Source organism: Scyliorhinus torazame, chromosome 28 (assembly GCF_047496885.1).
Source record: "Scyliorhinus torazame isolate Kashiwa2021f chromosome 28, sScyTor2.1, whole genome shotgun sequence".
Taxonomy (NCBI): domain Eukaryota; kingdom Metazoa; phylum Chordata; class Chondrichthyes; order Carcharhiniformes; family Scyliorhinidae; genus Scyliorhinus; species Scyliorhinus torazame.
Genome location: NC_092734.1, coordinates 38,488,260 through 38,503,425, shown reverse-complemented (window position 1 = coordinate 38,503,425; position 15,166 = coordinate 38,488,260). Strand labels below are relative to the sequence as shown.

At 50.0% G+C, this 15,166-nt stretch overlaps 1 protein-coding gene across 2 annotated transcripts in view; it reads right to left on the bottom strand.

The window, feature by feature from the left end:
- pik3ap1 (phosphoinositide-3-kinase adaptor protein 1) overlaps positions 1 to 10,961 on the bottom strand; it is a 244,812-nt gene extending 233,851 nt beyond the window's left edge. Inside the window, exon 1 of one of the 2 annotated variants that reach the window (XM_072491866.1) lies at positions 10,799 to 10,961. In XM_072491866.1, coding sequence (XP_072347967.1) covers positions 10,799 to 10,811 — 13 coding nt within the window. In that variant the 5' untranslated portion in view covers positions 10,812 to 10,961. The remainder of the gene's footprint in view (positions 1 to 10,798) is intronic. The other variant, XM_072491865.1, reaches the window with a different exon arrangement.
- Between the last annotated feature and the right edge of the window lie 4,205 nt (positions 10,962 to 15,166).

The following is a 15,166-nucleotide window of genomic DNA, read 5'->3' as shown; positions in this document are numbered from 1 at the left end:
ACCGGGCTGGTGGAGTACCTGGCCGGCGACAGCGGTAGGGGAGCCGTGACCAGGGCTGCCAAACTGGTGCCCCTGCAGGAAGCCGCCTCCACTCGCTCCCAGATAGACCCCATACCCACCATCCACTTCCTTATCATGGCTATGTTAGCCACCCAGTAGTAGTTGATCAGATTCGGCAATGCCAGTCCCCCCTCGCTGCGGCTCCTTTCAAGCATCGCCTTCTTCACCTGCGGGGATTTTCCCGCCCAGACAAAGCTCATGATGATTTTGCCAGTCCTTCTGAAGAAGGACCATGGGATAAAGATTGGGAGGCACTGGAAGATGAACAGAAATCTTGGGAGGATTGTCATCTTTACAGTCTGCACCCTCTCCGCCAGTGACAGCGGGAGTGCATCCCATCTCCGAAACTCCCTCTTCATTTGTTCCACCACCCTAGTCAAATTTAATTTATGCAACCTGCCCCAGTCTCGTGCCACCTGTATCCCCAAGTACCGGAAACTTTCCCCAACCAGCCTAAATGGCAGCTCCTTCAGTCTATTCTCCTGGTCCCTTGCCTGCACCACAAACATCTCACTCTTGGCCATATTTAATTTGTACCCTGAAAACCGGCCAAACTTCTTCAATGTTTCCGGTATATTGTCCATCCCGGCCAGTGGGTCCGACACCTACAGGAGCAGGTCGTCCGCATAGAGAGAGACCTTGTGCTCCACTCCTCCCCCACCCCCCCTAGTCATTCCCTTCCACCCCTTCGCAGCTCTCAGAGCAATCGCCAACGGTTCTATGGCCAGCGCAAACAGCAACGGGGAGAGTGGACACCCCTGTCTGGTCCCGAGGTGCAGTCTGAAATAATCTGACATTATCCTGTTCGTCCTTACGCTAGCTTTTGGGGCCTGGTATAATAGTCTAACCCAATTAACCAGTCCCTCCCCGAACCCAAACCGTCCGAGTACCTCCCACAAATAGTCCCACTCCACCCGCTCGAAGGCCTTCTCAGCATCCATTGCCACCACTACCTCCACCTCCTTGCCCGTCAGGGGCATCATAATCACATTAAGCAATCTTCTCAAGTTGGCTGTCAGCTGCCTGCCTTTCACAAGCCCTGTTTGGTCGTCCCCAATCACCTCCGGTACGCAGTCCTCAATTCTAATTGCCAGGACCTTGGCCAGGAGCTTGGCGTCCACAGTGATCAGGGAGATTGGCCTGTATGACCAACAGGATTCTGGGTCCTTGTCCCGCTTTAATATCAGCGAGATGGTGGCTTGCGATATCGTCGGTGGCAGGGTCCCTCTGTCCCTTGCCTCATTAAAAACCCTAGTCAGGACCGGTCCCACTATAAAGAACAAAGAAATGTACAGCACAGGAACAGGCCCTTCGGCCCTCCAAGTCCGTGCCGACCATGCGGCCCGACTAAACTACAATCTTCTACACTTCCTGGGTCCTTATCCCTCTATTCCCATCCTATTCATGTATTTGTCAAGATGCCCCTTAAATGTCACTATCGTCCCTGCTTCCACCACCTCCTCCGGTAGCGAGTTCCAGGCACCCACTACCCTCTGCGTATAAAACCTGCCTCGTACATCTACTCTAAACCTTGACCCTCGCATCTTAAACGTATGCCCCCTCGTAATTGACCCCTCTACCCTGGGAAAAAGCCTCTGACTATCCACTATCTCCGAGAACTTTTTGTAAAACTCTACTGGGTATCCATCCGGTCCCGGGGCTTTCCCCGACTGCATGACCTTTAGGCCCCCCAGTACCTCCTCCGTTCTAATCGGGGCCCCCAGCCCGTCCACTAGTCCCCTGCCTACTTTTGGAAGGTTAGTCCGTCCAGGAACCATTTCATCTCCTCCGGCTCCTCCGGGGGTTCTGAAGTGTACAGCTTACTATAAAAGTCCCGAAATACCTTATTCAGTCCTGCCGAGTCCTCCACTCTGCTCCCCTTCCCATCCACCACTCTACTTATTTCCCTGGCCGCCTCCCTCTCCCTGAGTTGCTGCGCTAGCAATCTGCTGGCCTTCTCCCCATGCTCATACACCACTCCCCTTGCCTTCCTAAGTTGTTCCACGGCCCTACTCGTGGATAGCACCTCCAGTTCCACCTGTAGTCTCCGTCTTTCCCTGAGTAGGTCCTGCCCCGGGGACCCCGCGCATGCTCCTCGTCTACCCGATGAATCTCCTTAACCAATCTATCCGTTTCTGCTCTGTCCGCCCTATCCCTGTGAGCCCGAATTGAGATCAGCTCCCCCCTCACTACCACCTTCAGCGCCTCCCATAGGGTCGCTGCTGAAACCTCCCCGGTATCATTCACCTGCAAGTAATTTTGCATACACCTCCGCAGTCTCTCACATATCCCCTCCTCCGACAACACTCCTACGTCTAACCTCCATTGCGGGCGTTGGTAATTCACCCCACCGACCTGCAGGTCCACCCAATGTGGGGCATGGTCCGAAATAGTGATTGCCGAGTACAGGAAGCTTTTCTAACACAGTATGCAGATTGTCCGACCAGAGGGGAGGCAATATTGGATTTAGTACTTGGTAATGAACCAGGGCAAGTGATAGATTTGTTAGTGGGGGAGCATTTTAGAGATAGTGACCACAATTCTGTGACTTTCACTTTAGTAATGGAGAGGGATAGGTGCGTGCAACAGGGCAAGGTTTACAATTGGGGGAAGGGTAAATACGATGTTGTCAGACAAGAATTGAAGTGCATAAGTTGGGAACATAGGCTGTCAGGGAAGGACACAAGTGAAATGTGGAACTTGTTCAAGGAACAGGTACTACGTGTCCTTGATATGTATGTCCCTGTCAGGCAGGGAAGAGATGGTCAAGTGAGGGAACCATGGTTGACAAGAGAGGTTGAATGTCTTGTTAAGAGGAAGAAGGAGACTTATGTAAGGCTGAGGAAACAAGGTTCCCACAGGGCCCCGGAGGGATACAAGATAGCCAGGAGGGAACTGAAGAAAGGGATTAGGAGAGTTAAGAGAGGACATGAAAAATCTTTGGCGGGTAGTATCAAGGAAAACCCCAAGGCCTTTTACACATATGTGAGAAATATGAGAATGACTAGAGCGAGGGTAGGTCCGATCAAGGACAGTAGCGGGAGATTGTGTATTGAGTCTGAAGAGATAGGAGAGGTCTTGAACGAGTACTTTTCTTCTGTATTTACGAATGAGAGGGGCCATATTGTTGGAGAGGACAGTCTGAAACAGACTGGTTAGCTTGAGGAGATACTTGTTAGGACAGAAGATGTGTTGGGCATTTTGAATAACTTGAGGATAGACAAGTCCCCCGGGCCTGACGGGATATATCCAAGGATTCTATGGGAAGCAAGAGAGGAAATTGCAGAACCGTTGGCAATGATCTTTTCGTCCTCACTGTTAACAGGGGTGGTACCAGGGGATTGGAGAGTGGCGAATGTTGTGCCCCTATTCACAAAAGGGAATAGGGATAACCCTGGGAATTACAGGCCAGTTAGTCTTACTTCGGTGGTAGGCAAAGTAATGGAAAGGGTACTTGAGGGATAGGATTTCTGAGCATCTGGAAAGACACTGCTTGATTAGGGATAGTCAGCACGGATTTGTGAGGGGTAGGTCTTGCCTCACAAACCTTATTGAATTCTTTGAAGAGGTGACCAAGCATGTAGATGAAGGTAAAGCAGTGGATGTAGTGTACATGGATTTTAGTAAGGCATTTGATAAGGTTCCCCATGGTAGGCTTATGCAGAAAGTAAGGAGGCATGGGATAGTGGGAAATTTGGTCAGTTGGATAGCGAACTGGCTAACCGATAGAAGTCAGAGAGTGGTGCTGGATGGCAAATATCCAGCCTGGAGCCCAGTTACCAGTGGCTCAGTTCACAGGAATCAGTTCTGGGTCCTCTGCTGTTTGTGATTTTCATTAATGACTTGGATGAGGGAGTTGAAGGGTGGGTCAGTAAATTTGCAGACGATACAAAGATTGGTGGAGTTGTGGATAGTGAGGAGGACTGTTGTCGGCTGCAAAGAGACATAGATAGGATGCAGAGCTGGGCTGAGAAGGGCAGATGGAGTTTAACCCTGAAAAGTGTGAGATTGTCCATTTTGGAAGGACAAATATGAATGCGGAATACAGGGTTAACGGTAGAGTTCTTGGCAATGTGGAGGAGCAGAGAGATCTTGGGGTCTATGTCCATAGATCTTTGAAAGTTGCCACTCAAGTGGATAGAGCTGTGAAGAAGACCTATGGTGGCTCGCGTTCATTAACAGAGGGATTGAATTTAAGAGCCGTGAGGTGATGATGCAGCTGTACAAAACTTTGGTAAGGCCACATTTGGAGTACTGTGTGCAGTTCTGGTCGCCTCATTTTAGGAAGCATGTGGAAGTTTGGGAAAGGTGCAAAGGAGATTTACCAGGATGTTGTCTGGACTGCAGAGTAGGTCTTACGAGGAAAGGTTGAGGGTGCTGGGCCTTTTCTCATTAGAATGGAGAAGGATGAGGGGTGACTTGATAGAGGTTTATAAGATGATAGGGGAATAGATAGAGTAGACAGTCGGAGACTTTTTCCCCGGGTGGAACAAACCATTACAAGGGGACATAAATTTAAGGTGAATGGTGGAAGATATAGGGGGGATGTCAGAGGTAGGTGCTTTACCCAGAGAGTAGTGGGGGCATGGAATGCACTGCCTGTGGAAGTAGTTGAGTCAGAAACATTAGGGACCTTCAACCGGCTATTGGATAGGTACATGGATTATGGTAGAATGATGGGGTGTAGATTAAATTGTTCTTAATCTAGGACAAAAGTGCGGCACATCATCGTGAGCTGAAGAGCCTGTTCTGTGCTGTATTTTCTATGTTCTATGTGTGATATGATTGACAAAATTTAACTACATCTTTATGTAGTCCAGGCCAATAAAAATGTTTCTGTATTTTAGCTTGAGTTTTTCTTATTCCCAAATGACCTCCCACTGGTACCTCATGTGCAACTCGCAACACCTCCTTTCTATACCCTACCAGCAATACTACTTGATGAACTTCTGCCCACTTTTCATCCACCTGCATATGTAAGGGTCTCCATTTTCTCATCAAGACATCACTTTTACGGTAATAGCATTCTGGTATACACTCAGATTCCTCTTCTGTGTATGCTTTCTGATACATCCGTTTTATTTTCATGTCTTTTTGTTGTAACTACACCAAATTTCCTGAACTAAAAATATCCGCCTCATTCTCCATCTGTTCTTGTTCTTTTTCAACCATCTGATCAAAAATCGTTTCTGATAATTGCATTTCAACTTCATCTTCACTCTTTGATTTTTCCTCTTGTCTTAACCTGTGACTTTGCGACCTTGTTATTACACAATCCTGAAAAATCCAAGGATATTCGTCCTTCAACACTTCAGTTGTCTGATTCTCCACTGGCTTATCAACCACAGTAGGCATCAAGCCCACCTGCGATCCAGCTATATCATTACCCAAGATAAACTGTATTCCTGGACAAGATAGTTTCTCTGTTATTCCTACTACCACTTCACCACTCTTCACTGGACTTTCCAACCTTCCCTTATATAATGGAACACTACTCCTCTCAGCCTGAATTCCACATATTACCACCTTTTCTGGCAACATTCTTCCCAAACTACGTAACTCCTCATCTCTTACCATTAAAGATAGACCAGCTCCCGTATCTCTTAAAATTGTGACTTCTTTACTTGCACCTCCTGATCACATGAGTAAACTTTACCCACACAAGTAAATTCTTTAAAGAGATCTGGCACCTTCTTATCAATCACCTCTTGATCAAGCTGTACAATCTTTTGCACCTCCTCCGCTTCACTTGGGCTTTCCTTTACCACTTTAACAAACCCCACTGTCTTATCCTGTTTTTCCACATCAGCCTTCCCAGTGCTTTTCTTCAACCACCAACACTGTGACTTTACATGGCCTAGTTTATTCCAGTGGAAACATTTGAAACTTTTCATGTCTTTTCCACCCTCCTGGATTTCTTTTTTAATCTGAGGTACACTCTCCTTATTATCTCCCATCAGATCACCTTTACCTTTACCACTTGAGTATTTCTCATGTCCCCAGTTTCTATCGGCTGAAACTGATGTTGGAAACCAAGCCTTGATTTATGAACTAATTCATAATCATCTGCCATTTCTGCTGCTAATCTCGCAGTTTTAACCCTCTGCGCTTCCACATGAGTTCTCACTACATCAGGAATTGAATTTTTAAACTCCTCCAAAAGTATAATTTCTCTGGGAGCTTCATACATTTGGTCTATTTTCAAAGCCCGTATCCACCTATCAAAATTACTGTGATTGAGCCTTTCAAACTCCATGTATGTTTGACCAAATTCTTTCCTTAAATTTCTAAACCTTTGTCTGTAGGCTTCAGGCACTGGTTCAAATGCATCTAAGATGGATTTTTTCATCTCCTCATACGTTCCAGATACCTCCTCCGGTAGTGATGCAAACACTTCACTAGCCCTACCTACCAACTCTGTTTGAATCAGTAATACCCACATGTCCTGTGGCCATTTCATTTGTTTAGCTACCTTCTCAAATGAAATGAAAAAGACTTCTCCTTCCTTCTTGTCAAACCTTGGCAATGCTTGGACATATTTAAATAGATCCCCACCAAGCCTTCGACTATGACGCTGTTTCTCACTATCCTCATCACTATCATCCAACTGTACGTTTCCCTTTACGTCTGCCAATTTTAACTGACTCTTATGTTTCATAGCCATTTTCTGAAGTTCAAACTCTCTTTTTCCCTTTCCACTCTATCTCTTTCTTTTTGTTCTGCTAGGGCTATTCTTTCTTTGTTTCTTGCTTCTCTCTCCCTTTTCTTTTTCCCCGATCTGTATCTCCCCCTCTCTTTCTTTTTCTTTCATTGCATATTCAAGCTGCTTTGATTCTTTTTCATGTTCAAGTTGCTTAATCTGCAACTGGATCTTTGTCATTTCTAATGAGTCAGACTGTATCTCAGGCAATTTTTAATGCTTAGTCACCAGCATAAAACCTCATCTTTTCACATTTTGGCAGGTAATGTTAACTGCAATGTTTTTAGTCTCTGTCCGTAAGGTACTGTGCGTGACATCCCTACCCCAAAAACCTCTGAGCTCTGATAGAGCCATTGTCCACAACACACTCCCTACTTATCTAAAATACCACACCTGAAAAGCACCCACAATATGCTCACCCCTCACTGTCTTTAAGTTCACTCAGCCAATCCAATAGATAGACTCTTATCCCCCTCAAGCCCCCAATTTGTTATGGGCCAGGGTTTAGAGAACCCCAAAGTGTATCATGGAGTTCACCTGACGCACAACTTTTAATAGATTGTGGCTTGGGGAGCACACGGCCCACCCCACAGGTGTGGTACAGCAGAAATGGGAAAGTACCCTTCAAAGCAAAACAATATTTACTCTATGAACTCAAGCCAAACTTTTTAAAACATACAGTGAACATCTTAGCAACCATCAATTCAAATACAACCCCCAAAGACTGCAACACTAAGTAATCCTTTAAGCTTTCCTTTTAACATCCATAAGACTTAAAACACCTTTCAACAGAAGCACATTAGGTTTACATTCACTACTGAAAACATTTATAATTCTGAATTCACCAAATGATCAAGAGATCGTCTTTTGATGGCAGAGAGATCAACAGTACACGTCCTTGGTCTGGATTCAGCTCCAAAACTGAAAATGAAACTAAAACACACCCTGCAGCAAACAGCCTCAAACAAAAGTAAAAAGCTGACAGACAGCCCAGCTCCACCCACTCTCTGACATCACTGTAGTAAACACCCATTTCTTAAAGGTACACTCACTACAGATATTTATATACACACCCATTTATAAACACCCATTTCTTAAAGGTACTCTCACATGTCACTAGCAAGGTGGCTTCACAGCACCAGGGTCCTAGGTTCAATTCCCTGCTGGGTCACTGTCTGTGCGGAGTCTGTACATTCTCCCCGTGTCTGCGTGGGTTTCCTCTGGGTGCTCCGGTTTCCTCCCACAGTCCAAAGACATGCAGGTTAGGTGGATTGGCCATGCTAAATTGCCCATAGTGTCCAAAAAAATGTTAGATGGGGTTATTGGGTTATGGGGATAGGGTGGAAGTGATGGCTTAAGTGGGTCGGTACAGACTCGATGGGCCGAATGGCCTCCTTCTACACTGTATGTTCTATGTATCTATGTAAGAGAGTGCTGAAGGGAACAAGCAGGAATTGCAACAGTCGCCCCCCAACCCAAACACACCATACCCACACACATGGGCGGCACAGTGGTTAGCACTGTTGCTTCACAGCGCCAGGGACCTGGGTTCGATTCCCGACTTGGGTCACTGTCTGTACGGAGTCTGCACGTCCTCCCCGTGTCAGCGTGGGTTTCCTCTGGGTGCTCCAGTTTCCTCCCACAAGTCCCGAAAGACGTGCTATTAGGTAATTGGGATATTCTGAATTCTCCCTCAATGTACCCGAACAGGTGCTGGAGTGTGGCGACTAGGGGCTTTTCACAGTAACTTCATTGCAGGGTTAATGTAAGCCTACTTGTGACAATAAAGATTATTAAAAGATTTTATCCACACACCACACACACACACACACTCCCTGAACACGCACCATCCCCCCACACACATCTCGCCCACATAACCACACCATCCCCTCACACACACACCACCCTATCACCCCCAAACACACACGACATCCCCACACTCACCCTCACACACATACCCAACTCCCCCACACATACACCCCCCACACACCTCCCCACCGCCGAATAACCCCCCCCCCCCCCACACACACACACTCATCACCCACCAACATATCCCCACCACTCCACACACACATCACCCTCCCACTCTCCCTACACATACACGCACAAACCACCCCCTCACCCCTCCCCACAAGGCTCCAATATCCACTGTAATCCAATCAACAATCTGAGTGTGGATTTAATCCCTGAAACTATGGAAATGTCACACCAGCGAACACAGCGACACCCCCATTGGCCGGGAAGCTTTGCCTTGGCTTGGGGGGGGGGGGGCAGGTTTGTGTAGTGTAACTCCCCCGGGGGGAGGGGGGCAGGTTTGTGGAGTGTAACTCCCCAAAAACTGGGCACAGAGATCACTCAGTAATGTTAAAGTTTAGGATCATCTCCCAGGCTTTTAACTACATTTAGAGCAACGACCGAGCAAACATTTAAATTATGAACATTAGTAACACAAATGTATACATTAAAAACACTTAAATTATAAACTTAGGCATTAGAAACACTTACATTATGAATTTATATACTTTAAACACTTGTGATAAACGTTATCCAACAAGCATGCAAAGTACAACAGGAGATTAAGGAACCATCGCAAAATTCAGCTTCTGGGTTTCCTGGAATAACGACCAGGATTATGTTCTCTGGCAGATGCAGTTTTGTTTTTGTGTTGCCGGGTTTGTGAGGGTGAGGGAGGGTTTGTGAGGGTGAGGGAGGGTTTGTGAGGGTGAGGGAGGTTTGTTGAGGGCGAGGGAGGGTTTGTGAGGGTGAGGGAGGGTTTGTGAGGGTGAGGGAGGGTTTGTGAGGGTGAGGGAGGTTTGTTGAGGGCGAGGGAGGGTTTGTGAGGGTGAGGGAGGGTTTGTGAGGGTGAGGGAGGGTTTGTGAGGGTGAGGGAGGTTTGTTGAGGGCGAGGGAGGGTTGTTGAGGGCGAGGGAGGGTTTGTGAGGGTGAGGGAGGGTTTGTGAGGGTGAGGGAGGGTTGTTGAGGGTGAGGGAGGGTTGTTGAGGGTGAGGGAGGGTTGTTGAGGGTGAGGGAGGGTTGTTGAGGGTGAGGGAGGTTTGTTGAGGGCGAGGGAGGGTTGTTGAGGGCGAGGGAGGGTTTGTGAGGGCGAGGGAGGTTTGTTGAGGGTGAGGGAGGTTTGTTGAGGGTGAGGGTGAGGGAGGGTTGTTGAGGGTGAGGGAGGGTTGTTGAGGGTGAGGGAGGGTTGGTGAGGGTGAGGGAGGGATTGTGAGGGTGAGGGAGGTTTGTTGAGGGTGAGGGAGGGTTTGTGAGGGCGAGGGAGGGTTGTTGAGGGTGAGGGTGGGTTGTTGAGGGTGAGGGAGAGTTGTTGAGGGTGAGGGAGGGTTTGGGAGGGTGGGTTGTTGAGGGTGAGGGAGGGTTGTTGAGGGTGAGGGAGGGTTGTTGAGGGAGGGTTGTTGAGGGTGAGGGAGGGTTGTTGAGGGTGAGGGAGGGTTGTTGAGGGTGAGGGAGGGTTGTTGAGGGTGAGGGAGGGTTGTTGAGGGTGAGGGAGGGTTGTTGAGGGTGAGGGAGGGTTGAGGGTAAGGGAGGGTTGGTGAGGGTGAGGGAGGGTTGTTGAGGGTAAGGGAGGGTTGGTGAGGGAGGGTTGTTGAGGGTGAGGGAGGGTTGTTGAGGGTGAGGGAGGGTTGTTGAGGGTGAGGGAGGGTTGTTGAGGGTGAGGGAGGGTTGTTGAGGGTGAGGGAGGGTGGGTTGTTGAGGGTGAGGGAGGGTGAGGGAGGGTTGTTGAGGGTGAGGGAGGGTTGTTGAGGGTGAGGGAGGGTTGTTGAGGGTGAGGGAGGGTGGGTTGTTGAGGGTGAGGGAGGGTGAGGGAGGGTTGTTGAGGGTGAGGGAGGGTTGTTGAGGGTGAGGGAGGGTTGGTGAGGGCGAGGGAGGGTTGTTGAGGGTGAGGGAGGGTTTGGGAGGGTAGGTTGTTGAAGGTGAGGGAGGGTTGTTGAGGGTGAGGGAGGGTTGGTGAGGGTGGGTTGGTGAGGGAGGGTTGGTGAGGGGGGTTTAGGGGCTAAGCTGCTGTTTCAGGGGAGGGTTTACCTGCTGCTGCCATTGCTCCCGGAGTCTGTGCCCCGCTCCCTGGGCATCACCCCCGCTCCGCGCTCCGATTCCGCCTCTGCTCCCGGAGTAGCTCCGACGCCGCAGCGCTCGCTTCAGCGCCGTCCGAATTTCCTGCTTCGCTGCCCAGCGCCGTCACTTCCTCATCGCAAACCCATACCCAGAATATCAACTCGTCCCACTGTCACAGCAGGTCAACAGCCTCACACACATGTCAGAGCCAGACACACATGTCAGAGCCAGACATACAGGACAGAGCCAGACACACATGTCAGAGCCAGACACACATGTCAGAGCTAAACACACATGTCAGAGCCAGACACACATGTCAGAGCCAACCAGACATGTCTGGCACAGCCAGATATACACAACAAAGCCACACATACATGACAGAGCAGGGCATAAATGTCACAGTCAGACATACATGACAGAGCCACACATGCATGACAGAGCCAGGCATACATGACAGAGCCACACATACATGTCAGTGCCAGACATACATGACAGAGCCAGACGTACATGTCAAAGTCAGAAATACATGACAGAGCCACACATACATGTCAGTGCCAGACATACATGTCAGTGCCAGACATACATGACAGAGCCAGACATACATGTCAAAGTCAGAAATACATGACAGAGCCACACATACATGACATAGCCAGATATACATGTCAAAGTCAGACATACATGACAGAGCTACACATACATGACAGAGCCAGACATATATGTCAGAGCCAGAGACATACATACAAGGGCCAGAGAAATATATGTCAGTCAAATTAAACAACTGTGTCATGTGGTTTAATGGGAGTGTGTGTGACTCAAATATGAACGCAACATATATGTATGTCTGTAACATGCATGTCTCAGGGTCTGGAGGGAACGTAGACACAAAAACATATATGTCAGAGGCAGACACAAGCATGTTGGAGACATGTACTTACATATTACATATTAGAGCCAAACACATAAATGGTAGAATTATAAATATTGCAGGTTGGAACCAGGTACATGTTTATTAAACATGATTTTTGGAGCCATATATAGGCACAGATATTTTTGAAATGCGTACACACAAGTTAGAGTCCGGTGCACACATGTAGACATGTGTTACATCTAGACATAACATATGATGTTTACACTTCAATATCATGTGACTTGTGCCCACACAGTGCAGTATATATAGAACCAATTCAGTTAAAATGTAATAGTGCGTGAAACCGAGTTCAAAATCCGTGATCCATGACTGTAACAAAAAAATCAAACCCTCCCCACATTTGGCTCCAGATAGAGAGAACAGGCTCCCTCTCCACTGGGGCACAGCTTACCCCCTTGCCCCCAGCCCCCTCTGCAGAACCACCCCCACCCCAGCCCATTTCCTAAACCCCCTCCCAGTGACCATGGCTTCAAAGACTCCCACAGCAATCTGTCCCCCAACACGTCTGCCCTGCCTCAGACTTCCATGCCACCCTCCTGCTTCAGCCATGCTTAACAACCATTCGCCCCCCCCCCCCAACCCCCATCAACATCGGTCTGCCAACCAAACTAGATCCCCAATCCTGGAAGTACACCTGTAGGAGGCAACTAAACTGATCCATGCTCATGTAAACACAGTGGCTGCCATTGGGCGGCGGGGTGGGGGGGGGGGGGAGGGGGGAGCGGCTCTGATACTCACTGGGGGGGGGGGCTCCGATACTCACTGGGGGAGGGTCTCTGATACTCACTGGGGGAGGAGATCTGATAATCACTGGGGGAGGGGCTCTGATACTCACTGAGGGAGGGGCTCTGATACTCATTGGGGGAGGGGATCTGATACTCACTGGGGGAGGGACTCTGATACTCACTGGGGGAGGGGCTCTGATACTCATTGGGGGAGGGGATCTGATACTCACTGGGGGAGGGGATCTGATACTCACTGGGGGAGGGACTCTGATACTCACTGGGGGAGGGACTCTGATACTCACTGGGGGAGGGGCTCTGATACTCACTGGGGGAGGAACTCTGATACTCACTGGGGGAAGAGCTCTGATAAATACTGGGGAGGGGCTCTGATACTCACTGGGGTAGGGGCTCTGATACTCACTGGGGGAGAGGCTCTGATACTCACTGGGGAGGGGCTCTGATACACACTGGGGGAGGGGCTCTGATACTCACTGGGGGGTCTCTGATACTCACTGGGGGATGGACTCTGATACTCACTGGGGGGAGGGGCTCTGATACTCACTGGGGGAGTGGCTCTGATACTCACTGGGGGAGGGACTCCGATACTCACTGGGGGAGGGGCTCTGATAAATACTGGTGGAGGGGCTCTGATACTCGCTGGGGAAGAGCTCTGATACTCACTGGGGGAGGGGCTCTGATACTCACTGGGGAGGAGCTTTGATACTCACTGGGGAGGGGCTCTGATACTCAGTGGGGGAGGGGCTCTGATACTCACTGGGGGGAGGGGCTCTGATACTCACTGGGGGAGGGACTCTGATACTCACTGGGGGAGGAGCTCTGATACTCACTGGGGGAGGGGCTCTGATACTCACTGGGGGAGGAGCTTTGATACTCACTGGGGAGGGGCTCTGATACTCACTGGTGGAGGGTCTCTGATACTCACTGGGAGAGGGGCTCGGATAAATACTGGGGAGGGGCTCTGGTACTCACCGGGGAGGGGCACTGATACTCACTGGGGGAGGGGCTCTGATACACACTGGGGGAGGGGCTCTGAAACTAACTGGGGGAGGGGCTCTGATACTCACTGGGGGAGGGGCACTGGTACTCTGGGGGGGGGGCTCTGATAAATACTGGGGGAGGGGCTCTGATACTCGATGGGGAGGGGCTCTGATACTCACTGGGGGAGGGTCTCTGATACTCGCTGGGGAAGGAGCTCTGATACTCACTGGTGGAGGGGCTATGATACTCACTGGGGGAGAGGCTCTGATACTCACTGGGGGAGGGTCTCTGTTACTCACTGGGGGAGGGGCTCTGATACTCACTGGGGGAGGGGCTGATACTCACTGAGGGAGGGACTCTGATACTCACTGGGGGAGGGGCTCTGATACTCACTGGGAAGGGGCTCTGATACTCACTGTGGGAGGGGCTCTGATACTCACTGGGGGAGGGGCTCTAATACTCTCTGGGGGAGGGGCTCTGATACTAAGTGGGGGAGGGGCTCTGATACTCACCGGGGAGGTGCTCTGATACTCACTGGGGGAGGGACCATGATACTCATTGGGGGTGGGGCTATGATACTCCCTGGGGGAGGGGCTGATACTCACTGAGGGAGGGACTCTGATACTCACTGGCGGAGGGGCTGATACTCACTGAGGGAGGGACTCTGATACTCACTGGGCGAGAGGCTCTGATACTCACTGGGGAGGGGCACTGATACTCAATGAGGGATGGGCTCTGTTACTCACAGGGGGAGGAGCTCTGATACTAATGGGGGGAGGGGCTGATACTCACTGGAGGAGGGGCTCGTATACTCTGTGGGGGAGGGGATAATACACACTGGGGGAGGGGCTCTGATAAATACTGGGGAGAGGCTCTGAAACTAACTGGGGGAGGGGCTCTGATACTCACTGGGGGAGGGGCTGTGATACTCACTGGGGAGGGGCTCTGATACTCACTGGGTCAGGGGCTCTGATACTCACTGGATGAGGGTCTCTGATACTCACTGGGGAGGGGCTCTGATACTCACTGGGGGAGGGGCTCTGATACTCACTAGAGGAAGGACTCTGATACTCACTGGGGGAGGGGCTCTGATACTCACTGGGGGAGGGGCTCTGGAACTCACTAGGGGAGGGACTCTGATACTCACTGGGGAGGGGCTGATCGTGTTTTCCGGATCCTTAAGGGGGAGGGGGAGCAGCCCCAAGTCGTGGTCCACATAGGCACTAACGACATAGGTAGGAAAGGGGACAGGGATGTCAGGCAGGCTTTCAGGGAGCTAGGATGGAAGCTCAGAACTAGAACAAACAGCGTTGTTATCCCTGGGTTGTTGCCCATGCCACGTGATAGTGAGATGAGGAATAGGGAGACAGAGCAATTCAACACGTGGCTACAGGGATGGTGCAGGCGGGAGGGATTCAGATTTCTGAATTACTGGGGCTCTTTCTGGGGAAGGTGGGACCTCTACAGACAGGATGGTCTACATCTGAACCTGAGGGGCACAAATATCCTGGGGGGGAGATTTGTTAGTGCTCTTTGGGGGGGTTTAAACTAATGCAGCAGGGGCATGGGAACCTGGATTGTAGTTTTAGGGTAAGGGAGATTGAGAGTATAGAGATCAGGAGCACAGATTTGACTTCGCAGGAGGGGGCCAGTGTTCAGGTAGTTTGAAGTGTGTCTACTTCAATG